The 26,789-nt window shown below is 47.1% G+C and overlaps 1 protein-coding gene across 37 annotated transcripts in view; it reads right to left on the bottom strand.

Moving 5' to 3' along the window:
• Positions 1–3,830: 3,830 nt before the first annotated feature.
• Positions 3,831–26,789, bottom strand: part of LOC103247843 (protein FAM153A-like) — a 101,075-nt gene continuing 78,116 nt past the window's right edge. For 31 of the 37 annotated variants that reach the window (XM_073018577.1, XM_073018586.1, XM_073018598.1 and 28 more), the window contains 13 exons: positions 25,114–25,181; positions 24,625–24,649; positions 19,987–20,021; positions 19,505–19,572; positions 19,320–19,416; positions 17,265–17,901; positions 14,185–14,340; positions 13,915–14,069; positions 12,910–13,038; positions 12,084–12,154; positions 5,534–5,655; positions 5,219–5,386; positions 3,831–4,225 (listed from right to left, as the gene is read on the bottom strand). In XM_073018577.1, the coding sequence (XP_072874678.1) occupies positions 19,332–19,416; positions 19,505–19,572; positions 19,987–20,021; positions 24,625–24,649; positions 25,114–25,181 (281 nt within the window). In that variant the 3' untranslated portion in view covers positions 3,831–4,225; positions 5,219–5,386; positions 5,534–5,655; ... (4 more) ...; positions 17,265–17,901; positions 19,320–19,331. Of the gene's footprint in view, positions 4,226–5,218; positions 5,387–5,533; positions 5,674–12,083; positions 12,155–12,909; positions 13,039–13,914; positions 14,070–14,184; positions 14,341–17,264; positions 17,902–19,319; positions 19,417–19,504; positions 19,573–19,986; positions 20,022–24,624; positions 24,650–25,113; positions 25,182–26,789 lie in introns of all 37 variants that reach the window. The other 6 variants (XM_073018585.1, XM_073018600.1, XM_073018597.1 and 3 more) reach the window with 6 other exon arrangements.

Here is a 26,789-nt window from a genome sequence, read left to right as displayed (position 1 = left end):
AGCTTGTTTGTCCCCCAAAGTTCCACGCACCCCTCGCCACCAGCCTCTTTCTTCTTATCAGGTCCCTTCCCTGGGCATAGGCCTGAGTGTGCAGCCTGGGTAGCTGCTAGTCCCAGAGATGGGACCTGTCTGCACCCTGGGGAGCTCCCCGTGGCCAACTCCAGCTTTGTCAACCCCGGCAAGGGTGGGTGGCAGGCAGCACCTGGTCCTGTGGTTCAGGGTAGCTCTCTTGGGCTGAGTGCCCCTGCTCCCCTACTCCCCCCAACCACCTTCCCCTCAGCTGGCCGACTCTGGACATAGTGGTTGACTGAGTCTGAGCTAGCCTCGTCTTCGCAGCTCCCTCTCCTGCCTGCGAGGGCGACTTCACTTTGACTTCAAATCTCCAGAGTGATGTGCAGATCACAGATTCAGCCCTGAGCCCCACCAAGACACAGCAGGGACAGGGGCAGCTGGCCCAGGGGCGCCCCAGGCTCCAGTTCCTGCCCCCTCCCACCCCAAGGCCCCATGATCTTCCCTTCCTCCATCCCTCTGTGAATAGACGCAGGCCAGACCTCAAGAGGCAGCTAAGGGATGGGGAGAGAACAGAGGACTTTCCCCACAGACGCCCAGAACCCACATCCAACCTCAGCCCACAACTCCCCAGCGTGGGCCCCCTGGCTTCTCCTGCTGAGGTGAGTATGTTCGTGGCCATCATTTCTTTGGGGGAAATTAGATTCTTTGGGGCTCCCGTTGCTCTCTGCTGCTCGCTCTCCTCTGCTGCCAGTCCTAAGAGTGCCCCTGTGTAGAGGGGGAGAAGGACACCCACCCTTACAGCTCCCCGCATGAGGCTGGAAAGTGTCCAATTCTCCCCTAGACCCCATGTATACAGCTTCCTTGAATAAACGGAGAAATTGATCCCGCTAGTCTTAAAGGAAGTTACATTTGTTTCATCTGAGTTCCCTGAAACTTACCAGCCCAGGGTCTGACAATGAGAAGCCAGCCCTTCAGCCCCTATGATTGCCTAAGGCACCACCTGCTGCCTGGTAACCAACTTCTCTTCCTCACCCCTCCCCAATTCTTGTTTTTCCACACATGGTTACATTTCTTCGTGGCTAGCCCTGCAGGACCCCCAGTCTATCAACTAACCCGGATGTTGAGAGAGGCTCTCTCGGCCCCCTTCCCTGCCCAGTTCTTTCCCTCCTCCTGTCTCTACCCTGCCCCCACCCCTTCCGCAGAGGCCCAGTTGGGCCTCTGAAAAAACGCGGGGGTGGTGGGCTCTGCCTGGGGAACCTGGGGAGGAAGGGCGGTTCTCCAAGTCCCCTTGGTCGCACCCCAGTCATTCCGACCTTGCATTCGTGCGCGGCTTCCTTGCCCTCTCTGTGCAGCCAAAAGGCGCAAATTCAAGAACTGCAAGATGGCGCACCAGGTGAAACAAGCGGCTGCGCCTGCAGAGGTGCTGGGACCCAGACCACTGGTGGCCTTTCCAGCATCAGGTTCCGAACCAACCCGCCTCCTGCACCCTGTTCCTACCGAGAGGTGACAACGTGCTAGCAGCCCTCGCTCACTCTCGGCACCTCCTCCGCCTCGGCGTCTGCTCTAGCCGCGCTCCAGGAGCCCTTCAACCCGCAGCTGCGCTGCGAGGGCCCCTCTCTGGGGCTGGCCAGGGCCAGCGCCGGCTCCCTCTGCTCGCGGGGAGGTGTGGAGGGAGAGGCGCGGGCGGGAGGCCAGGCTGCGCGTGGGGCTCACGGGCCGGCGCGGGTTCCGGTGGGCGCGGGCTCTGTGGGCCGGGCCCTCGCTGTGGCCTGCTGGGCTTGATGGAGGGAGGAGCTCTCTCTGGGCCGCCGGAGTCCCCGGCCTGGGTGGCGACTGCTATTTAGAGGTGGAGCCGGCTGGGCTTCTGGGTCAGGTGGGGACCCGGAGAACTTTTCTGTCTAGCCAAAGGTTTGTGAACGCACCAATCAGCTCTCTGTCAAGATGGACCAATCAGCTCTGTCAAGACGGACCAATCAGCTCTCTGTAAAACGGACCAATCAGCTCTCTGTCAAGACGGACCAATCAGCTCTCTGTAAAACGGACCAATCAGCTCTGTCAAGATGGACCAATCAGCAGCATGTGGGTGGGGTCAGATAAGAATAAAAGCAGGCTGCCCGCCCCAACAGCAGCAACTCCTTGCGGTGCGTTTTCCACCCCGTGGTTGCTTTGTTCTTTTGCTGTTTGCAATAGATCTTGTTGCTGCTTACTCTCTGGGCCTGTGCCACCTTTATGAGCTGTAACACCTCGAAGGTCTGCAGCGTCACTCCTGAGGCCAGCAAGACCCCTAACCCACTGGAAGGAAGGAACAAGTCCAGATGTGCAGCCTTTAAGAGCTGTAACCCTCACCTCCAGGGTCCACAGCAGGAACCCACCAGAAGGAAGAAACTCCAGATACATCTGAACATCTGAAGGACAAACTCCTGATACACCATCTTTAAGAATTGTAACACTCACCGCGAGGGTCTGCAGCTTCATTCTGGAAGTCAGTGAGACCAAGAACCCACCAATTCTGGACACACTACTGGCACCCTGCTCCTACCAACGCCCTGCCCTGCCATCGCCCTCCACTTGCCCTCCACCTACCCGCACCTGGGTCCTAACCTGGGTGTCCCGCCCCACCAGCACCCTGCTCCTACCCACACGCTGCTCCACCCACATCGGGCTCTCAGCACCACATCATACCTGTGGCCCCACCCCACAATCACTCTGCCCCTCCCACACCCTGTCCCGCTCTCCAGCACCCCGATCCTACCTTCACCTTGCACCTATCCATGCTTCTCCCTGCCAGCACACTGCTCCATCAGCACCCTGCTCCACTCGCACCCGCTTCTACCTGTGCCCTGTGCCACCAGCACCCTGCTCCTACTGCACCCGGCTCCTACCAATGCCCTGTCATCACCCTCTACCCACCTGTGCCATGGTCCTAACTGTGCCCTGCCCCGCCAGCACCCTGCTCCTACCCACACTTTGCCCCTTCCTGGGCCTGGCCCAGCTGCCACCCTTCTCCTACTGTACCCCGCTTCTACCTGAGTCCGACCCTGCAGCACCTGGCACCTACCTGGACTTTTCTCCTACCTGCTGCCCTGCCCGGCAGCACCACATCCTACCCGTACCCCACCCCGCCAACAGCCAACTGCTACCCATCCTGCAGCACCCCCTCCTACCCGCGCTTCTCCCCACCAGCACCCCGCCCCGCCCCATCAGCATCCTGCTCCGTCCCCACCCCGCTTCTACCCGTGCCCTGCGCCGCCAGCACCCTGCTCCTAAGTGCGTCCTGTACCCTACTCCTACCGGCACCCCGCTCCTACCAGCACCCCGCTCCTACCGACGCCCTGCTCTGCCGTCACTCTCCACCCACCCGCGTCCCGGTCCTAACCACGCCCCGCCCCGCCAACACCCAACTGCTACCCGTCCTGCAGCACCCCATCCTACCCACGCGCGCCTCGCCAGAAGCCCAATCTTACACGCCCTCTGCTCCTACCCACGCCCTGCCGTGCCAGCACCTCAGTATTATCCACACCCTGCTCCTACTGTGCCCCACCCCACTCCTAGGAGCACCGTGCTCTGACGCCCCCCACACCTACCCCCACCCCTGCCCCACCAGCACCCCGTTCCTACTGGAGCCCAACCACACTGCACCCTGGTCCTGCCTGCATCGTGATCCTGCCCCTGCCCAGCTCCTGCCCACTTGAGGTCTTCAGACTCTTAACATTTAGACAACCACACAATCCATTAAAATCCATTAAAATCCAGCATTAAAATTCATGCTGGAATTTAATATGAAATTAAAGAGGTCTAGGAAATAAGAAGTCACCAAATTCTCAAAAATACCTTTATTAAAGTAACATGTAATTTTTAAAAGTAGTTTTAGACAAGACAACTTCATTTATGGCACATAAAATTCCATATCTTGTGCATAACACTTTACAATGAGAACTTTTGTTAACCAGGACATGTTATTTTCTATGTTCATTCTTTTGACACATAGATTTTTGTTTCCTTCCTAGACTTGTAAAAATGCCTGTTTCGGATTCCTTCAGAGTACAGATGAAAAGGAAATCTACCATCACCATACAGTAGATGTGAAAAATTCAAAGAGGTGCCGTGGCTTTAAGTAGACATTTCGGTGAGTGTGAAAAAGCGAGGTTCGGTGAAGATCAGAAAGGAAAGGAATCACCACTGCTATGCTTGTCACACAAAATGGACTTTAAGTCTACAAAGCACAAAAATAGAAAATCAAGGTCATTATAAAATGATAAAGGGATCAATTCAGCAAGAGGGTGGAACAGTTGTCAATGTAAACACAGCTGACACAGGAGCCCCAGTTATTAAAGTAAGAGTCATCGAAAAACAGAGACAGGCAACAATAGCTGGGGACTCCAACACCCACTTTTAGTAACAGACACACCCTCTAGGCAGAAAAGCAACGAAAACCAGACTTACACACCAAAATAGAAGTCAGAGGGACCTGACAGGTAATTACAGAACATTTCACCCACCAACTTCAGAACCTGCGTTCTTCTCATCAGCTCACAAAACATTCTCCAGGATAGACCACATTTTAGGCCACAAAACAAATCTCAAAAAAGCATTTAAAAAATGAAAATCATGGAGAAACTCCGTCTCTACTAAAAATACAGAAAATTAGCCGGGCGTGGTGGTGCATGCCTGTAATCCCAGCTACTCGAGAGCTTCCCAAAAGAAGTCAACCCAGGGGAGCTGTGGGCAAGCATTCCAAGAACAAGCATTCACACTGATGCAGGCCAGACACTTGCATAAAGGTCCTAAGAGCAGACTGAGCACACAGTCTGTAGCCAAGCAGGGGACACGCGGACAAGCCATGTGCAACTCGGAGGAGTTGTTTTTGTTTTTGTTTTTTTTGAGAAGGAGTTTTGCTCTTGTTGCTCAGGCTGGATTGCAATGCCATGATCTCCACTCACCGCAACCTCCACCTCTTGGGTTCAAGTGATTCTTCTACCTCAGCCTCCCGAGTAGCTGGGTTATGGGCATGTGCCACCACGCCTGGCTAATTTTGTATTTTTTCAGTAGAGACAGGGTTTCTCCATGTTGGCCAGGGATGGTCTCAATCTCCTGACCTTGTGATCTGCCCACTTTGGCCTCCCAAAATACTGAGATTACAGGCGTGAGCCAACATGCCCAGCCAAGATTGAAATCTTAATCAAAGAAAAGCAGTTGGGAAACTTACCTGTGTTTTATTCAAAGCCCATCCTCTCCTTCCTGTTCAGTCAGCAGGCATCCTGTGGTGACTAAAGAAGGGCCTACCAGCTAAGGGACTCCATCGGCCCGAGGAGCAGCTTCTGCAGGAGCTCGGGCAGGTTCCCTGGAAAACGTGACAGTGCCAGGCCATGGTGCCCTGTTCAGAAATACAAGACTCAGATTTAGTAAAGCCAGTAGTGTAATGTGAAATTTGTTCAAAAACTCCTTAACCAAATCTTTTCATTTCATAAGATGATGTATTCTATCAACAGATTTTTTTTTTTAACTGTATGTTCATACTTACAGCATTAAGAATCAGTGTGACTGGCCAGTGACACGCGTCTGGTTCATCAATCTTAGTGGCAGAGCTTTCCGGCGTCCACAACTCTAGTCACCAAAATCAAGAATGTATTTTTCTCTTTTTACCTAATTACATAAAAGGGGCTGATTTATGAAAAGCAGTAAATTAATAAATAGCACAACTTATGTTCATATCATTGCCACTTCTAGCCACAAATTAAGAGTCAGGATTAAGGAAAACTTACCTAAGTTTTCCCAGGCTACTTTAAAATTGCTTTTTTCCTACAAAAATCAATGTTAAATTCTTCTTTTGAGGTAGTCTGAATTAAGTTGCTGTTAATTGCAAAAGACTATTAGATCTTAAGATGAACTGACAATTTTATAAAATAGACTTCCTTTCTACTATTAGAAAGTTCTAATAATGAATTCTATTATTATAATAATGACTTCTCAATTCCATTTTAAAATATTAATATACTGGCATTTTCAGACTTAATCTGAAAATGTTTTAAATATCAAAATAGACATATCCAAAGTTTACAACAAGGGTGTAAAATCATGATGGGCACACTTCCTCGAACATGGTGGACCAACCCAACCCAGACCCATCACACCCTCAGCGTGTGGAAATGTTCAACTGTACAGGATCCATGGCTGGACACAAAAATCTGTAGGTGTCCCTGACATAAAATGCCATAGTACTTGCCTTCAGCCTGGACGCACCCTCCAATATCCTTCAAATGACCTCTAGATTACTCACAATACCTAATACAATGGAAATGCTACATAAATGGTTGTTATACTTTATTGCATAAAGAATAATGACGAGAAAAAAAGCTTGTACATGTTCAGTACAGATGCAACCATCCTTTTGTTCTGGAAGATTTTTGATCTGAGGTTGGCAGAAAGTGAGAATGCAGGACCCACAGATAAAGAGGGCTGACTGGATTTAACACACACACATTTTCTTTTGCCTGAGTAAAAAAAAAAGTACTCATAACACATAACACAGCTAAAGGACCTCAACAAAACTATTCTTCCCATTCAACCTCAAATTGATAGAGACGACCTTCAAAGTCCACGCAGAACCTTTTCTTTCCTTAATGCTCACTAGCTTTTAATCATCAGAACTAATAGTCAAATATGTTGCCCTTACTAATAAATCCAAATTAAAACAACACAGAAATGACATTTTATTTTTTCATTATTACTGAACACCTACTCTGTGTTACATACTGTTTAACCATCAGTGACATATTAATAAGCAAAAGATAAAAAACTCCTGCCTCCTAAAACTTACAGCATAACAGCACTTTATTTTACAGAATAAACACATCCTTGAAAATCCGTATTACAATTAGGGATGCTCCCACCAACTTGCATGAAAGTTTCAGGAAGGTTCGTGTTCAAGCAGCTTTGCTGAAGCAGAGGAGACTCCACTTGTCTTTCTTACAAACTGTCACAAGACACACCTACAATTTCAACTCAGGAAATACACTCAGCTTTTTATTAGTCTTCCCTAGATCCAGTAATGTGAATGCAAATAAAACTTTGTAACTTATACCAAAATAAAACTTCTGAATAACAGATCATTTTTCCATGATTCAGTCTTGTTCCTCTGTTTAATAAATAAGTCAGTTACTCTTCAACTTCAGTCATACTCTCAAAAGTCCTGAACAATCCAGAAAGGAAGATCCACCTCTCCTAAGTATTTTTATTTTTAAAAAATTCACTACACTGAACAAGATAACATTTCACTTCCAAAGTTAAGTCCAAAAAAAAAAAAAAATTAACTGTGACTTCTTACATCTGTATGTCAAAATCAGACTCTTAGTGAAATAGTTCTAATAAACACTCCCTCCAGTAACCCTCATTTCCTCCCCAGAATTTATGAACAATTCCTTTGGCTCCAGAGAATCAATCCTGAATTCTTGCTAAGATTGCACCACTGCATTCCAGCTTTGGTGAGAGAGCAAGACTCCGTCTCAAAACAAGGAAAACCTGGAGTAAAAGGAGAATCTGACTTCCTGAGTTATCACATTAAGTTTGAAACATCCAGTTTATAACAAAAACAAATCACAAGGCACACAAAGAAACTGGAAAGTATGGCCCATTCAAAGGAACTAAGTAAGTGAATATAAAATACACCTGAGGATACTCAGATATTAGACATACTTATTAGACAAAAACTTAACCACAACTCTTAAAGATGCCCAAAGAGCTAAAGAAAGACATGGATACTAAAGGAAAATTACCTGTGAGCAAAATAAGAACCTCAATAAAGAGATAATTATAAAAAGAAATCAAAAAGTATTTTGCAATTAAAAATTAAAATACCTGAAATAATAAAAAAAAAATTACTAGAAGGGGCCAGGCACGGTAGCTCACGCCTGTAATCCCAGCACTTTGGGAAGCTGAGGTGGGCAGATCATGAGGTCAGGAGATCAAGACCAGCCTGGGCAACACGGTGAAACCTCGTGTCTTACTAAAAATATGAAAATTAGCCAGGTGTGGTGGTGGCACCTGTAGTCCCAGTGACTTGGGAGGCTGAGGCAGGAGATTTGCTTGAACCTGGGAGGTGGAGGTTGCAGAGAGATTGCGCCACTGCACTCCAGCCTGGGCTACAGAGTGAGACTCCATATCAAAAAAAAAAAAAAATTAGTAGAAGGGATTGATTTGACCAAGCAGAGAAAGAATTAGCAAATCTGAAGACAAAACAATTGAAATAATCCTGTGTCAGAAACACAAGGAAAATGGTTGCAGGAACATCAACTGAGCTTAAGGGACCTGTGGGACAGCATCAAGTGGACCAAATCAGTTTATAAGAATCACAGAACAGACAGAGGCAAGAAAAGAACATCTGAAGAAATAATGAAAATCTAAGAAACTTCCCAAGTTTGATTTAAAATATTAAGACATCATAAATATCCAAGGCTTGGCATGGGGGCTCCCATCTGTACACTCAGTGCTCTGGGAGGCCAAGGTGGAAGGGTTGTTACAGGCCAGGAATTCAAGATCAGCCTGGGAAACACAGTGAGACTCTGTCTCTATGAAAAAAACCATAGTTAAAATGAAAAGCTGGTAGGGTGGTGTGCACATACAATCTCAGCTACTCAGGAGGCTCATGCGAAAGGACTGCTTGAGCCCTTTCAGCCTAGGTGACTGAGTGAGACCGTCTTTTTTTTTTTTTTTTTTTTTGAGATGGAGTTTCACTCTTGTTGCAAGGGCACAGTCTCAGCTCACTGCAGCCTCCGCCTCCCGAGTTCAAGCGATTCTCTTGCCTCAGCCTCCCAAGTAGCTGGGATTACAGTTACCCGCCACCACGCCTGGCTAATTTTGTATTTTTAGTAGAGATGGGGTTTCTCCATGTTGGTCAGGCTGGTCTCAACCGCCCGACCTCAGATGATCCGCCCGCCTCGGCCTCCCAAAGTGCTGGGATTACGGGCGTGAGCCCCTGCGCCCAGCCATGAGACCCTGCCTCTATTAAAACTTACTTTCACAAAAACCAAGAAGCTCAACAAACTCAAAATAGGATCAATTCAAAGTATCTCACCCAACACATTATAATTAAAGTATCAAAAGACAATCTTGAATGAAACAAGGGAGAAGCTACTTCTCACATACAAAGGAAGACAAAGAATCTTGAATGAAACAAGGGAGAAGCTACTTCTCACATACAAAGGATCCTCAGTCAGATTATCACTAGATTTCTTTTTTGTTTTTCTTTTCTGAGACAGAGTCTCCCTCTGTTGCCAGGCTGAAATTCAATGGCCAATCTTGGCTCACTGCAACCTCCGCCTCCTGGTTTCAAGCAATTCTCCCGCCTCAGCCTCCCAAGTAGCTGAGATTACAGGCACCTGCCACTACGCCCCACTAACTTTTCAGCCTGGGTTTCAGAGATGAGGTTTCACCATGTTGGCCAGGCTGGTCTCAAACTCCTGACCTCAGGTGATCCACCCACCTCAGCCTCCCAAAGTACTGGGATTACAGGCGTGAGCCACCGTGCCCGGCTATCAGTAGATTCCTTACCAGAAACCTTGGAGGCCAGAAGGCAGCAGGGTTGATTAAGTCGAAGTACTAAGTGGGGAAATCCTTTCAACTGGGAATCTTAGATCTGACTGCTAGGGTTGAAATGTGTCCACCAAAGCTCATGTCAAAACAAAATATGAGATGTATGCATAGAGCTTTTTTCTTTTTGAAGCTCATTAGCTATCATTAGTGTTAGTGTATTTTATGTGTGGTCCAGGACAATTCTTTCAATGTAGTCCAAAGAAGCCAAAACACAGAACAACCCTGAAAAATGTACTTAACATTACTGAACTGTACATTTAAAAATGATTAGCTGGTAAAGTTTACATTACATATACTTTACAATTTAAAATTAAAAATTTAATATGTGCAAAACAGAGATGTACAGAATAAAGCAAAAAAGTAAGAATTCTTTTAGTAAATACTGGAAAAGTGGGTCTGAGTGAGAAAAAAGTAACCCACATGCAAAACTCACAGCATAGTTAGTAAAACTATAACAGTATTAGAAGAAAATGCTGGATGGTGGGGAACCCATGGATGGTCCTGACCACTGAAGAAATGCAGCAGAGGACAATGACAGATTCTAATAAGTGAATAATGTTTATGAAATAATAGGTAGTAAGATATACATAAAAGAAAAAAAAAAACACACAATGGGAGAAGTCTGAAGCAGGCAAAACTCTTAAAATCCAACTCTATAATAACTTATACAAATATAAAGCTGATACCTACAATTCCCTTGATAATTTCATTTTTGAGATTTTTCCTTTTTAGGTAGGGAGCACTTTCAACACCTGATAGCACCAAGCACCAGAAACCCCCCCCAGCTGACGTCAGTTGGGGGGAAAACCCTCTATTTCATTTTTTTTCTTTTTTTTTTTTCCTGAGACAGAGTCTTGCTCTGTCACCAGGCTGGAGTCCAGTGGTGGCATCTGGCTGATTGCAACCTCTGCCTCCCAGGTTCAAGCAATTCTCCTGTCTCAGCCTCCCAAGTAGCTGCGATTCCAGGTGCATGCCACCAGGTCCTGCTAATTTTTGTATTTTTTTTAGTAGAGACGGAGTTTCACCATGTTGGTCAGGTTGGTCTCGAACTCCTGACCTTGTGATCTGCCCGCCTCAGCCTTCCAAAGTGCTGAGATTACAGACATGAGCCATAGCACCTGGTCACCTTTTTTTTTTTCTTTTTTTTTTTGAGACAGAGTCTTGCTCTGTCGCCCAGGCTGGAGTGCAGCAGCCAGATCTCAGCTCACTGCAAGCTCCGCCTCCCAGGTTCACGCCATTCTCCTGCCTCAGCCTCCCGAGTAGCTTGAACTATAGGTGCCTGTAGTTCTTGTATTTTTTTATACAATTTTTTGTATTTTTTTAGTAGAGACGGGGTTTCACCATGTTATCCAGGATGGTTTCGATCTCCTGACCTCGTGATCCACCCACCTCAGCCTCCCAAAGTGCTGGGATTACAGGTGTAAGCAACCGTGCCCAGCCCACCATCTCTATTTCTTATACACAGTAATATCATAACAAGTAAGATACAAATTCACTTAATATGTAGCTTCTGTTTCTGAGTTCTGTGGGTTCCTGAGTTCTGTGGATGTCATTCAGTAAGATAAGAAAGCTACTGATCTCATCAAATCAAGGACACAATACTGTTCCCTCAGGTAGCACCAATAGCATGGCCTCAAAATATGGGAAAGATAATATTTTATGGAAGGATATATTTTAAGGCTGATCTACAGATAGGAATTTTTTTTCCAATCCAAGCAATAAAGTTTGATGAAGATGTTCACTCCACATCCTGTCCTGATCCTCAGCGGCCAGAGGCCAGCCTGCACTTGCTTTCACACGCTGTCTTCCTTCATGGCTCCAGGCTAAGATTGCCAGGAGGCTCCTATAAATGTGGTCATCTTATGGATTAAACACTTTGTTAGTTTTGTCTGTCATCAAGCCTGGAGTGCAGTGGCATGATCACAGCTTTCTGTAACCTCCAACTCCTAAGCTCAAGTGATCCTCCCAGCTCAGCCTCCTGCACAGCTAATTTTTAAGTTTTCTGTGGAGATGGGGTCCTGCTTTTGTTGCCTAGGCTAGTGTCCAACTCCTGGTTTCAAGTAACCCTCATGCCTTGGTCTCCAAAAGTGCTGAGATTACAGGAGTGAGCCATCATGCCCAGCTCAGATTAAATACTTTGTTTGAGTTGGAGTCTCGCTCTGTCACCAGACTGGAGTGCCGTGGTGCAATCTTGGATCACTGCAACCTCCACCTCCCGGGTTCAAGGGATTCTCCTGCCTCAGCCTCCCAAGCAGCTGGGACTACAGACATGTGCCACCATGCCCAGCTAATTTTTGTTTTTGGTAGAGACGGGGTTTCACCATGTTGGCCAGGAGGGTTTTGATCTATTGACCTCGTGATCCACCTGCCTCAGCCTCCCAAAGTGTTGGGATTACAGGTGTGAGCCACCGCACCCGGCCCAGATTAAATACTTCTTTAGAAGATGGACTAGAAATGGGTCATCAGAAATTGTTTTTACTTACATATGAAGAATTCCAATCTTCAAAAAACTTTTAGAACTCAATCAGAACTTGAGAACTTCCTTCAGTAGGTGCTGTGATTCAATAACCAGAATTTTGCTTTACTTTATATACAAGTATTTCTGTTATTTTCCTACTAAATTACATGAAGGGAGTCGTCTGCACGTGAGCTGCACCACCGAGCAGCACGCTTATCAGTGAGAAGGTGCCTGACAATTCTCAGTTGAAATGTCCTGACCAAGTTTCCCCAGAAATATGTGAGTACTCAACTGTATTAAAACTAAATGTATTGTTTTCAATGACAAATAGTCACTAATTAGTAAAATGATTACTGTGCTGTAATAGAACAAGTCCTTAGTTCAAAATTAAATGGCCACAGACTGACATATTCATAAAGCTTATCAACCATCACATATCACATTTTACAAAAATCAAGAAGACTAACAGATGGTCTCCTTCTTCTTCTTTTGTGAAACAGGGTCTTGCTCTGTCATCCAGGCTGGAGTGCAGTGGCACAATCACGGTTCACTGCAGCCTCCACCTCCTGGGCCCAAATGATCCTCCAACATCAGCCTCCCAGGTAGCTGGGACCATAGTTGCATGCCACCACTTCCGGGGTGTGTGTGTGTGTGTGTGTGTGTGTGTGTGTGTGGTCTCCCTATGATGCCTCGGCTGGTCTCAAACTCCTGGGCTCAAGCAATTCTCCTTCTTTGGCCTCCCAAAATGCTAGGATTACAGGCATGAGCTTAATCATACCAAAGAAATTATATTTTAAAAGTAAAGTCAAAACTAAACTTTAAGAACAAAGGAATCCTATTTCTATACTTACTAGTCCCAGGTAGACAAACAACATGGCCTTCCTCAGGCTCTTCCTGAGTCGTTTCAGAAGAGTGTGAGCCATGAGCAACCAGCGCTGTTATTTTCTGGGTGAAACTGCCACTTTACTGTTTTCATTTGCCTGTTGAAATAACTTAGCTGTATTAATCATTTAAATTAAAATTAAACATTTTGAAGGGGAAAACATGGGGAGCAGACAACATCTACCTCATTGAAGGAGGCAGGTAATCAATGTAAAAGGAATGAGAAAAAATCACCATTGGAACCACAGGTGTAATCGATGTTTCCAAGAGGCTTCAGCAATGACACTGAAACCAGCTCATGAAGGTTGCCGGGGAATAAAACGTTCACAGTGCTTTGATGTCTCGTCCCACAGGACTAAGAACAAAGGGGAAAGCTCCCTTCACAAGGAGATGTCCAGTGGACACCACCTCAACCAAAATTACGAAACATAGCTTCATCAATCATGGGACAAACAGACTCAAACATCCCCCGGTGTGAGGCAATAAGTACCCAACACTGCCTAATCTGGATTAGGCATTATTCTCTGTTTAATCTGAATCCACTCATGAGAACACTGTTCAATCGGTATTCTTGCCAAAATGCTTAATCTATTCTAGTCAGGAGAAGAAGAAAACCATCAGATATATCAGATTATGGGTCACTGTACAAAACAAAGAGCCTAGATTTTCCAAAATGTTTCATGTATTGAAAGAACTACTCCAAAGTAAATGAAGAGAGGGACATGACAACCAAAGGCAAGGTTAATCTTTCATTACACTGTGGGTGTAAACCAAAAATAAAGAACATTTCGGAGACAATTAGGTAAACCTGAATATGGGTTGTACATTAAATTACTATATTATAGTTAGATGGTAGAATTGTAATTATGTAGAAATACGTCATTATTCGCAAGAGATAAATGCTGAAGTGTTGGGGTAAAACATCATGCTCTCTGCAACTTACTTTCAAATGATTCAGAGAAGAAAGTACTTACAGAAAGAGAAAGAAAATGCAGAGGTGGCAAATGCTAGCAACATGTTAATCTGAATGAAGAATATGTAGATGTCCGTTGTTTTACTTTTTAATTTTCTGTAGGCAAGGGAAAGATAGGAAGGAGGAAAGGTGCAGGTATTTCTTATCAATTCATACCTGTGAAAAACAGAGTTAAAAGAAAACCAAAGGCTTAAAATTCATGTAAACATCCAATGAGATCAATAGTAATTTTCTGTCAAATTTCTGAAAAGCCATTAAGACTGTAACATACCTGACTAGGATCACTTGTAGGTAACTTAAAGTATTTTTTTATGGAGGTTCCAGTCCTTCTACTTCATATGTTTTATTCCATCATTCCTGGAATTGCCAGTTGTTCAAAATAAACCTCTAAATGTTCATCATAAGACATTTCATCATCAATATCATCCTTTAATAAAATTCAGAAAAAATAAAACAGGCTGTAGTGAGTAAACAATAAATAATTTGTAATAAAAAGGGCTAAGACCTAAATGAGTCAATAAAATTCAGAAAAAATAAAACAGGCTCTAAGGTAGTGATTAAACAATAAATAATTTGTAATAAAAAACACTAAGACATAAATGAGTCAATAAAATTCAGAAAAAAATAAAGCAAGCTTTAAAGTAGTGGCTAAACAATTTGTAATCAAAAATACCGATCAGACATAAATGAGTCAATAAAGTGTACACATTTTTTTTTTGAGACAGAGTCTCATTCTGTTGCCTAGACTGAAGTGCAATGGTGTGATCTCAGCTCACTGCGACCTTCACCTCCCAGGCTCAAGCCATCCTCCCACCTCAGCCTCCTGAGTAACTGGGGCTACATGCCTGCAACACCACACCCGGATAATTTTTGTTTCATTTTTGTTTTGTAGAGATGGGGTTTCCCCATGTTGTCCAGGCTGGTCTCAAAACTCCTGGACTCAAGCGTTTCACCTGCCTTGGCCTCCCAAAGTGCTGGGATTACAGGGGTAAGCCACCGCACCCAGCCTATTTTTATATTTGACATTAGAAAACTATTATAACTTCAGTCAGTTATAAGTCATTATAAAAAATACTTAACCTCTTTGAGAGGACAGGACAGAAAGATCCTGACACATTATCAAAGCTTAGGGTAGGATAAATGTGCCGTCACCAATGAATGGGAAGACAGCAGGCCCTATGGAAAATGGTGTGACAAATGGTTACCTCTATCAAAAAAGTACAGAAGAGCCTATCCTAAGAGAAGTAAAAGAAAGAAAGGGATGAAGGGAGGAGACAGAGAGAGAAAGAAAGAAAACACTGCAGAAGGTTTCAATGTTGTAACACCCAGCTCAGCAGGACAAGATAAAACAAGAGCTCTCAGTCATGGTCTAAGTTGGCACTGCCTTTTTAGAGGTTCATTTTGCAATTAACATTAAGAGTCTCAAAAACACTCATCGCCTTTGACTTAGCCATTTCACCTCCAAAACACTCAAAGATCGGATACATTTAGGTCAATAATTCTTTACCCACCAACTACACAATCCAAAAAAGTTCAAAAACTCCTTTGGCAGCAAAAGCTGTCTTCAATAAATGTGATACTGTTTATAGTTTCTATTAATATCACTCAGCTGGCCTTCAAAGCCATATATACTTTTAATTTTAATTTAAGTGACCCCAGTCTACTTCGTGGGGCTTATTTACCAATGCAGCCTCCCACAGGTGCGGCAAACCTGACACACAAAGCCGCTGCTGTTCCCCAAACAAGGCCCACGTGCCCCACAGCAGCACTTTGGTGATGCTCTTTCTGCTTCCTGACACACCCTCCTTCTCCCACGTCTAAGGCCTGGCACAGACCCCATCTTTTTTCATAAAGCCTCAGCCATACCTGCCTCGAAATTTCTGACCCCCATGATTCCCAGGCACATTTTGGTGCTGCTGGGTGTACATAACACAACCTGAAATGCGGTTCTGCATCTCCTCTTTGCACCTGGCTGAGGTCTCAGAGAGCAGAGGCTCAATATTTCATGGCTCCCTCAATTTCTAAACACAGTGCTGTATACTGAGTGGCACCTCCCAGTGACTACTTTGTACCCTAAATGTTAAACAGAGGGATGAGTGAAACCGTATCAGGATTAATATACAGAAATACATTCCTGAATTCCATCACTTAATAGAAGTGGCCATTTGAATGCTGGCAGGTAGGAAGAAAAGAGGAGGACAAAGAAACCCCAAAAGTTGGCATCATAACTACTGCCACACAAAAAGAGAATAAAGCAGAGTGGCAAGGTAAAGACTAGGGAAACACAGGCCATTGCAGGACAGAAAAATCTTCCAAGCTTGTCAGTAATGTAAGTTTCTCATTTTCCAATAAACTAGCGTGGCATAGGCCACTGTTCAGAGTCTAGAGTCTTGTCTTCAAAATGTTTTCCAGTATCAAGGACAAAACTCTACAAGAAACAAAATGGTGAGAAAAAGCAGCACACTCACAGCTCTAAAGAGCACAGGGTAAGGCTACAAAAAGGACCAAGCACCTTCTCAACCTGCAGTGTGCTCAGTGTCTGTAAATCACAAGTTAGGCGACGAAGGGCTGGTAGTTTCACATGAATTAATAACTCTCCTTCTTGCTCCCTGTTATCTCCCTCACCTGACCCACCCGATAAAACATCCTCTCAAATTGCTTGCACGTGCTTGGAGAAGCTCATGGTACAGTCAGTGCACTCACACACAACTGAACGTGAGCAACACGAGGCTTACGAGACAGCAAAGACGACAGCAAGGCTGGGCCCAGCGGCTATCACCTAAAGAACTCTTCGCTTGTTACATTGGAGCGAGTGATTTCTCTGGGACCAGGAACCACAGAACCCTGAAGGACACACAGCTGCTGGCTAGGATTCAAGGCCTGGAGTGAAAACGTAACATTTCCCTCCCAGTGCTCATGTCTCCTATAAACTGGTTTGGTTCTGCAATGAACAACTAGATTTCTAACTGATATTAATAAACTTTTTTTTTTTTTTAAAGACAGGGTCTCGCTCTGTCACCAGGTTGGAGTGCAGTCATGGCTTACTGCAGCCTCAACCTCCCGGGTTCGAGCAATCCTCTTGCCTCAGCCTCCCAAGTAGCTGGGACTACAGACAGATGCCACCATGCCCAGCTAATTTAAAAAGTTCTATTTATAGGGATGAGGTCTCGCTATGTTACCCAGGCTGGTCTTAAACTCCTGGGATCAAGCAATCCTCCTACCTTGGTCTTCCAAACTGCTGAGATCACAGGCAGTAGCCACTGCACCAGACCATTAACACTTATATATGTAAAATACATCCAGAATATAAACCACTACAAAACAAAAATACTCCATCTTGATGTAACTTACCGTACTATGGATTTGTTTTAAAAATGAGGTAAAAGTAATTAAGAAAATGAAAGCACAAAAGTCGTCTATCAAAATTACAAAAACTCAAAACTGAGTGAACAAAACTTCAGAAAGAATGAAAACAATTGGAATATAACTTCAGAAAAAAATGTAAAATGGAAACAACAAAAGAACAATTTGTACCCTCTAAAAAACAGAGGTTAAAGTCAGAATTTTTTTTTTTTTTTTTTTTTGTCTCCAGCCTGGAGTGCAGTGGCATGATCTCCATTGGCTCACTGCAACCTCCGCCTCCCAGGTTCAAGCGATTCTCCTGCCTCAGCCTCTCGAGTAGCTGGGATTACACGCGCCCGCCAGCATGCCCAGCTAATTTTTGTGTTTTTAGTAGAGACGGGGTTTCACCTTGGCCAGGCTGGCCTCGAACTCCTGACCCCAGGTGATCCACCCGCCTCGGCCTCCCAAAGTGCTGGGATTACAGGCACGAGCCACCGTGCCCAGCCAGGAAAATATTTAAAAACAAATTAAGCAAAGATTATAAAAGTTTTCAGAGTAACATAGTTCCCAAAACAATCACGATCCACATCAAGTCTGAGCCAAGTTGACATCCCCACATCAGGCCCCTTCCTGGTGTTCGTGGAATCTGCAACACAGACAGAGGTGCAAGGGTCACTGGGGAGGCACAGAGGCGGAGGGAGGAGGGGCTCCCTGGGGTCGTGCAGGTCTCAGAGAGCTCCTCGGGCCCTGGAAGGTGACCTTGGGCCCCTGAGCTCCCCACAGTCAGGTCTACTCAGATGCCAAGACACTGAGGCCTGTGGGCTGCTCTCTGCTGAGGGGTTATCTGTCCACAGAGAGTGTCTGTAAGTGTCATGGAGGAAGAACTGAACCTGGGCGCTCACACAGGCACCTTCAGGGGGCTGGTTCCCTGGAGAGTAAAACAGACACAGAGAAACGGGGGGATTTTGAGGATTCCAGGATCAACAGGCAGAGCCCTGGGCCCTAAGGGGAGCAGGAGGTCTCATGACACAGGGTGGGGGTGGTGACCCTGCCTTGCCACCCAGATCCTCTGTGCCATCCAGACAGAAGAGCTGCACATTGAACATGCACAGCTGCCTGGAGCACGTCATTGGTATTGCCTAGTAAGACCTGGTCTTTCTAACATCCCCACCAGACCTGTCTTTGTATTGTAATTTTTAAAATTACGCTTTGGTAAGACAAATTTCTCACTTTAGTATATTCTATAATAATAGGGTTACAGAAGACATACATTTGAAAGAGTGAAAAACAGTGTATAGATACACACAAACAGACGTTTATATGTGTGCCTGATTTCAAGATTGGAAAATAGATTTAAAAAACAGAGGCTCCCTGAATCATGCCCTCAACCCTTCCCAAGTGAGCATGGCCCTGAAATGTCTTCAGGGGTTTGTTTTGTTGGCATTTGGAACAGATACAGAACCACTGACGCCCAAGCCAGTGCTTTCTACATACAGAAGCCTCCAACCTCATCTTGAAAAATGGGGCCATGAGGTCACTCCAGGTCCCCAGGCCCCCACAGAGGCCGAAGGACCCCTAGGACTGGGCACATTTCAGTGCTTCTTGGATCCTGCCATGTCCCCTGCTTGATGCCAGGACCTACTGAGTGCCCGCTGGCCTCAATACTGGGCAATACTGGGCCGTGTGGGCTGCGTGCTCGTGTGACAAGGAGCCTGGGGATGCTCCATCCTTCTCACCTTCTCACACCTTTCCCAGGAGGCCTGAACTGGGGGCGATTCATGGTCAACCCTAGAGTCTCCTCAGGATGAACTAGTGATACTCCCTGTTGGCCTCAAGAGGCTGGGGGGACAGAGCTGGGTCCCCCCAAATGAGATGCTGGTGAGCTGACGTGTCACTGCAGCAAATAACACAGTGCACAGCCCCTGGTATCCTGCACACGGTGGCCCGACCAGCACCCCAGTGTCTCCCTCACTAAGCAGCCTGTGGCAGGCTCAGCCCAGCTGGCTCAGGGGCTGCTCTGGGTGTGTTTCCTGGAGGATGTTCTCGGGGCATCTCTTCACTTACCTTCAGGGGTCTCTAAAATATATTAAAAATGTCCCAGCGGTTCAGGACATTCCGCCAGGTATTCTTCCTGGGCTTCTTGGTTTTCTTCCCGGTTTTCCTGATGGGACAACAAGAAAGTGAGCGTAGCCATAAAGAACACGGGCACGTGTCTGCTTCCCTCATCATTCTGCCCGCCGCACACTCACTCTTCCTCTTCCACTTTTGTCTTTTCTGTTGCTGCTTCTGCAGATGCAGAGGAGGAACATGCTGACACCTGTGAGAAGGAGAACAGTTGTGTATGTCCAGAGACGCCAGTGCAGGAAAAGTCCTATCTGGGCAGGGAGTGCCCAGAGCAGACCCAGATGTCACTGGGAGTCCCTCCAGCATGGTGGGGTCCAGCTCATCTGACCCCAGCCCAGCCCCTCCCTGGACCCTGAAGGGTTGTTCAGCAAGATTCAAAGCTGCAGCCTGGGGGCCAGTAAACAGGGCAATGCCAAGGCAGCGGGCAGGAGGGCTGGGGAGGGGTTTTATCGACACTGAAGACCCGAGGACCTCAACTGTGGGATAAGACCAGGTCCTTCAGAACAATCACAAGAGAGGAAAGAGGAAAAGGACCAGAGCTAAGAAAGGAGCTCAGGAGTCAGAAAGAGGATAAAAGAGAGAGAGCATATAAGAGGAGATCAATTACCTGCTGGTGGCCTGTAATGGTGGAGTCTTCCAGTTCTGGGAAGCAAGCATCAGAGTGTCCAGAGGAGAAGCGGTGATGGGGGCGGCCATAAGAAGGAAAAGGGAGAGTTATTGTCGAGAGAACCCCTCAGACTCCGCTGTCCCAGGGCTGTGGAGCCAACCCCAGAGCCTCTGATGTGCCCATTTCTGGAGACTTCTCCACAGCCCGTATCATTTCCTCTGTGCTACGAGGGAGGGACCTCCGACTTCCCACACACTTTCCCAGCCCTCATATTCCATAACAGCCAAGGGAGGGGAAGCCATGTCATTCTGTTCCTCCAAGAGGCGGCCGCCCTCTTCACAATGTCGTGCATGACGTGGAATCCCTCCCTCCTCCTCCTGTAGGGCCTGCTTCTGTTCCTTCACGAATCCCATTTCCTTCCTCCTTGTGGACCTCCACCAGTCCTACTGGTCTCCAATAGAAGAACATCGGAAAGAAGGCCAAGGCTGCACTGCCAGCCTCCAGTCAACACACGGATCACACCCTGGGTCGGCAGCACCTGCCCAGGCCTGGGGTTGTGTTGGGGCCTGTGGGAGGCAATGATGGCCAATGCCACAGATTCAGTCAGGCCTGGGGTTGTGTTGGGGCCCGTGGGAGGTGATCATAACCGATGTCCACAGGCCTGGGGTTGTGTTGGGGGCTGTGGGAGCTGATGATGAATGACGTCACAGATACAGTGACTGTTCTATGCCTGGAATGACCCTAGAGACTTGGAAAATATTCAGTCGTCAAACGAATCCCACCAGCTTCTGAGTATTTGGAAACAATGGAACAGAATTCAAGATAAAGCCTCTTGTCCCAGTTGCTTTAATCTGCAGGTGAGGCCAGCAGTTGTCAGCACAGAAATGAGGGGGCCTCCCAGGGTTTGCCTGAGCTGTGGGAAGACTAGGAGGGTGGGCACCTGGCAGGCCTGACACAGAGAACAAGCTGGGCCTGACTGGAGTGTGGGGAGCAGGACGAGGCTGTTGGGCCAGAGACGAGGGTGTCACAAGACAAGTGACCCAAGAGGCTCTGCCCTGGGCCCAGTGGATTCCAGGGACCAGGCTACAGGGAGGGCGAGAGCCACTGCCTACAGCAACACAGCAGCCCCTCCACACATATCCCCGAGGATTCCTGCCAGCCACAGAGGGCCTTGAGCCACAGCTGGACTCGGGCCTCTCCAATGAAAGCCAATGTAGGTTTCATTCAAAGCCCACGGATTTGGGATTGGATGGGATTGGGTGAGGAGTGGAGGCCAAAACTGTGCTCAGTCAAGTGTTCCGCCCTGAGGACTCCAGGATGCTGGGGCACACGCAGGAATCCCAGAGGAAGGACTCCCTGTGTCATCCCACCCAGGGAGCACCCTTAGAGCAGCAGCAGACGCTGAGGACAGAACAGGAAGATGCCGTTGCAGGTCCCAAGAGTGTAGAGAAAGAGGGTGGGCTCCTTTCAGCTCCTGGCACACGTATGAAAGACTTTGTCTTCAGGATCACGTAGCACCTGTGAGAGGCTGTGTCCCACCCCACACTCAGCGTTACACCTGCACACTCATCCTGTCATCTCCATTCACAACAAAACGCTGCCTCATCAAACCCAGGGCTCTGGTGCTTGCTGTGGCAAAGGCAGGACTGATCTGGTCTTTGCAAAATGTAATCTTTAAACACCAGAGCAAGAAATGATGGTGACAACACAACTCACACAAAGCTCATGAGAACAAAACTCTTACAATTTTCTCATTAAGATACATAAACCAAATCACACTTCTACACCTATTTCCTTTCATATTTAGTCACTTCACTGATCCCATCCTAGGCTCCAAAACAAGTGTCACCCAATCCCCAAGAACCCTCCTCACTGGTCAACCCTGGAGTGTTGGTCCCTACCTGACCAGTCTATTTCCTCCTGGATGGATCCAGAGGTGGTGCCCATGAGCCCAAGTACAGAGACACAAACATCAGCACTACTGCTCAGTCCACGGTGACTCTCCCTGGGCTCTGTGAACTCAGGGGCCATTAGGAAGGCCCTGGTCACAGTTGGGAGCCTTCAGGTGAGACAGAGAACCCGAATAATCCCTTTCAACTGTTCACCGACACTGGCTCAGAGGATCTCTTACCTCCAATCTGAGAACCCGAGATTCCAGCCTTGATGCACATGCACTGAGTCAGGTGAGTGCAGTGAACAGAATGTGGGCCAGACTCACAGCAGCTGCTTCCCAGGTGATTCAGGGAGAATGGAGATGCTCTCTTAAGAGCAGACATTTGGCAGCTGAGAACTTATAGTATGGCTCTTGTGAGAAGGTTATGAATTTTTCACTTATTTAAACATGAATGGGCTCATATGCCATGGAGGACCACAATGGAATGCACAGGTCTAAACCCAAAGGTGAGGGAGATGTGACTCTCCCCCCTTGCTGATTCCTGGCAGAGTGGTTTGCTCTGATCTGATCATTCATGGCTGGGTACTTCAGGGGCACAGGCACAAGCTCCAGGTCCCCTGTGATGTGAAGGGGATGCCACAACAAGAATGAAAACGCCTGGTCCAGCAGAGGAGGACTCATCAACAGAAAGAGAGCATCTTCTGCAAGGAGAAAAGCTGAACCAAGGCAGCCAGAGTAGAATGAGGGGAAACTTCAGTGACTTCAGGAGCCCCCCTATTCTCCTGTGACCTTGGATCAGAACCCACTCAGGTTTCCAGATTACCATGAGAAACAACAGATTGAAGGGGATGAGCAGAGAGCCTTTTCACACTGGCGCTGGATCTCAGCAAGGGGGTTGGAAGCACTGGATCATTACTGGGGCCCAAGATGGGCTGCCCAGGGCTGAGCTCTGAGCTCTGGGATGAGAAGGAACGAGGAGGACATAGTCCTTGCCCTCCCAGTGACCAGCCACGGCCAGGATTCCTCTACACATAAGTAAAACAAAACAGAGTTTGAGACTAATAATTCCAAGACTATCTCAGAGAAACAGGCGAAGTGATGTCTCAAGGGTCACACGGGAAAGCTGCAAGGACCACCTGGACTCCGCTCCTTTTGCTGAGCTCACCTTGCACTGAAGCAGGGTCCCTTCTCACCTCCCCTGCAACTACAGTGTGGGGCAGCCATCCTGCCTGAAAGCTGACACTCCCTTCAGTCACACAGGATTCTGGCCAAATCACACTTGGCTAACAGCAACTACACGAGGACCAGCTGTCAGGCCACGCCCAGAAGCAGGTGAAAAGTAAGAGCTGATCTCTGTCCCAGCCAGAGAGACCAGGCCTGGGAACTGCTCTGTGTCTGGCCTGACCCTGAAGTCCATCCCTGCCGATCATGTCCTCTCTGGGCCACACTGGCTATTTCGGGAACTCACTCCTGTTCTCTGCCTCTCATTAATTTCTGGTGGTGCCACTGCCATCAACATACAGAAAATAGAGAAGACAAGAAACAACAAAGTAGCTTCTCTCTTCAGGCTCTCAAGAAGACGGGCAGACAGTGCTAACGCCAGCTATGAAGTCGGAGCTCGACCCGTTCTCCCTCAGCTGGAATATGAACATCCCGGCCACGCCCAGGTGATGACGAAGAACTGACTTCCTGATGTTGCACCTCGGCTTCCCCCCGTGGCTCTGCTGCCCTCATGCCTTCCTTCTGCTCCTCAAAATTGTGTTCCTTTTCAGGCCCAGGCCAAGGCTGTACCTGCTGTCTCTCTCACAGAGCCCACTGGGCAGCTGTCGGGGAATTCTTAGAACCTCAGTGTTGGTAACGCTGATTTGTGCCTTTGATCACACACAGCAGAAGGCCCCGAATACCACACACAAAAAAACTGTATTCTGAAGATAAGAGATGACTGTGGAATTGGGTTATGAGGAGATAATTTCTGAGGTTAGTGAGGGACATTTTAAAATCACAGCAGCCTCATTCTTTTAAAATGTGGGTTAAGTATGGACATCTACAGAGCAATCAAATTCAACTCACATACAATGTATTTCCACCAAACGCGGGCTCCTAAAAGAAACTCAATCCAGAACTGGGTTAATTTTATTTTCATATGACCTTAAGCCAACCACCTTGACTTGTTTCTTGCAAAGGCCTTCAGGAGCAAACAAAAACCTTTGTCCACGGTGGGTTCAATGGGGACATCCTGGAGCCTCTGCTGTCCCACAGCCACATTTGTCTCTCCCCACCTCGTAATGCATGAGTCACCCTCCATCCTCCTAGGAAGGCAAGTGCTCATCCTGCCACTCACACCCTAGGGCAAGCCCTTTGGTTACCTTTTCATGTTGCTGTGTTTCCTGAGCACAGAACACGGAAACCAGGAGGAGGCTGCATGATAGAGGCTGGGCCTCTACATGACCTTGGCATTATGTATTTTGGACACTCACCACATGAATTCAAAAAGACACGCAGCAAATCAATGCGCACAAGCTCACCCCATGCTCAGAGAATGCAGTTGCTCCCAGGGACTGCAGAATGTGACCATCATGCTCTATCTACAACAACCATCCCTCCCTCCCATCACAGCCTAGGTCCTCATCCATGAGAGGAAGCTCCACTCAGGCTGCCTGTCCACAGGAAGGCCAGCGAGACCGTGGCACATTCCTCGTCATCTGGGTGACTCATCAGGATGGGAGGGCTTCTGCAATACGTACCCTTTTCTGTAACTCCTGAGGATCTCTGTAATGACAGAAAATAAATTGCTATGAGCATCAGACCCTGCTGTGTCCTGTGTGCACAGGACTTTTCTTCACTTAGTGACATTAGAAAACAAGATGGAAACCAGTGTTCAAAGGAACCCAAAAGAACAGAGCAAATCGAATCACAGTAAAGACACATTTTTCTCAGAGGACATTTCCTCTCAAGTCCATGTTGGTTGGCCAGTAAGTGATTTTCTTCGAAAGAGAACAAAGTTGGTAAAGGCACAAGCTCACTGCCCCACAATGTGTGGTGGATGCTGTCACTTTCTCCCTCTGTATTAAGTCAACCCTCAGTGAGGAACAGACTCTCACTTAAAGCCCCTCCCAAGGACATTGTGTAGGCTAATCTAAGATATATGTTGTCACATTCTCGTATCTTAATTTCATCCAAATAAAATAAAGCTAAGAAAGCAGTTTTTCTCAGACAAATCCAGGCGGCCTGACCTCCACATCCTCTGGGTCCTCCTCGTCTTCGCTGTCACTGGACCACGCCTGCAGATGTCCCGGCGGAACTAGGAGGACACAGAGTGACCGTCAGCACCTTGGTGGTGTTGCTCACGAACAATTCAGTAACATTGCTTGAGGTGGGTGGGGGAGGAGGACAGCAGAACAGGATAGAGGCAGGGAAGAGAGGGAATCAGGGCCTTTGGTTTTCTAGCTCCAGGCCACCTCGTAAACGTGAAATAGCCAATCTCAAACAGCGCACACCACATAGTGCAGCTGTGTGTCCCTGGCAGCCTCTTAGGGCTCCTCCTTCCTAATCTGACCTGAGCTCAAGTGCCCTCTTATTGATCCCTGCCAAAGTCATTTCCTCCTCAGAACGCACATGTGCTGCTGCTCTGTATATCACCACTTCTAGGTTTTGTACTGAATAAGAAGCAACCTTTCTTGAAAAAGATTTAAATCTAGCCAAAAGATTTCATTAACTAACTGTTTGTGATGAGGCAATTAAACCAAGATTTGAAAATACCCAATTATCCTACCATTTAAAGATGACCCCTACCTAGCCTGTGAGATTTGTCCTTCCACTCTTCCTTTTTAACGCAAAGTGTGTGCCCCGTGGGGTTCACTGCTGCTCATGCTCACACTGACTTCAGCACCGGGACAGCCTGTCATGGGAGCAGCGAGGGGGACGGGGGCGAGGCACTGACCCTCTCCAGCCCAGCTATGCAGGAGATTCCAGCAGGGAAAATGGGTGCCAGGCTAACACCCAGGTTGATCCTTGAGATTTTATGGGATGCCGTGTCTTGGGATTGGGTTCTACTGAATTTCTAAGATGTGCAGTGATAATTTCATTAAATACAATAGAATATGCCACTCATCACTGTCTGCTTTCCAACAGGAGCTGAGGAATGACCTCACTGCTATAGATCAAAAGCCTGTGGACTCTGTGTTTTATGTTAATGATCATACTGAAGCCCACTGTACAATGTACCTGCTCAAACCAACCCTGGGTGAGCTGACCACTGACACCACCCAGTCATGACAGTGTTTGGGATCCGAATAGGTTTTCATTCTCCCACACGCACACAGAAGTGCTGGAACAACCTGGCCCAGCAAGAAATTATACCAGGGCTTTGTGACAAATTCTGGGTAGTAGCCCATGGCATTAACCTTCCACTCATTCCCAAGGTCACATGTGCCTCTTCCATTTAAAAGAACAAGAGCTTGGGAAATTCGTCTCTGCACCATGCCCATCTGAGGACGGGGAATGGTAAATTTATCTTCAGGGACAGCTGTGGTGGAGGATGAACGGATTGATTTATGCAAACTGTGCAATGGTGATGGAATTTTCCTTGAACATTGATCCTTGTGTTGTGCTGTGAACATGGGAGTATGTTTTCTGGGGAAATGCACACACGCTCCCACACATACACAATCATTCCATATAGACTCGCTCCTCTGTCCCTCCAAACCCTGATGTAGCGCCGCACCTTATATGACACTGGTGCTTCCTGGGATGACAGTACCATGGTTAGAGTCGTTTACTGGACTCTACTGGAGTCCAGTTTACTGGAGTCCAGTTTACTGGAGTCGTTTTTTGTTTTTGTGTTTTTTGACACAGAGTTTCACTCTTGTTGCCAGGATGGATTTCAATGTCACAATCTTGGCTCATTACA

The sequence above is a fragment of the Chlorocebus sabaeus genome, chromosome 8, assembly GCF_047675955.1.
Source record: "Chlorocebus sabaeus isolate Y175 chromosome 8, mChlSab1.0.hap1, whole genome shotgun sequence".
NCBI classification, from domain to species: domain Eukaryota; kingdom Metazoa; phylum Chordata; class Mammalia; order Primates; family Cercopithecidae; genus Chlorocebus; species Chlorocebus sabaeus.
The sequence above is the reverse complement of the archived record's forward strand: the minus strand, read 5'-3'. Positions and strand labels throughout refer to the sequence as shown.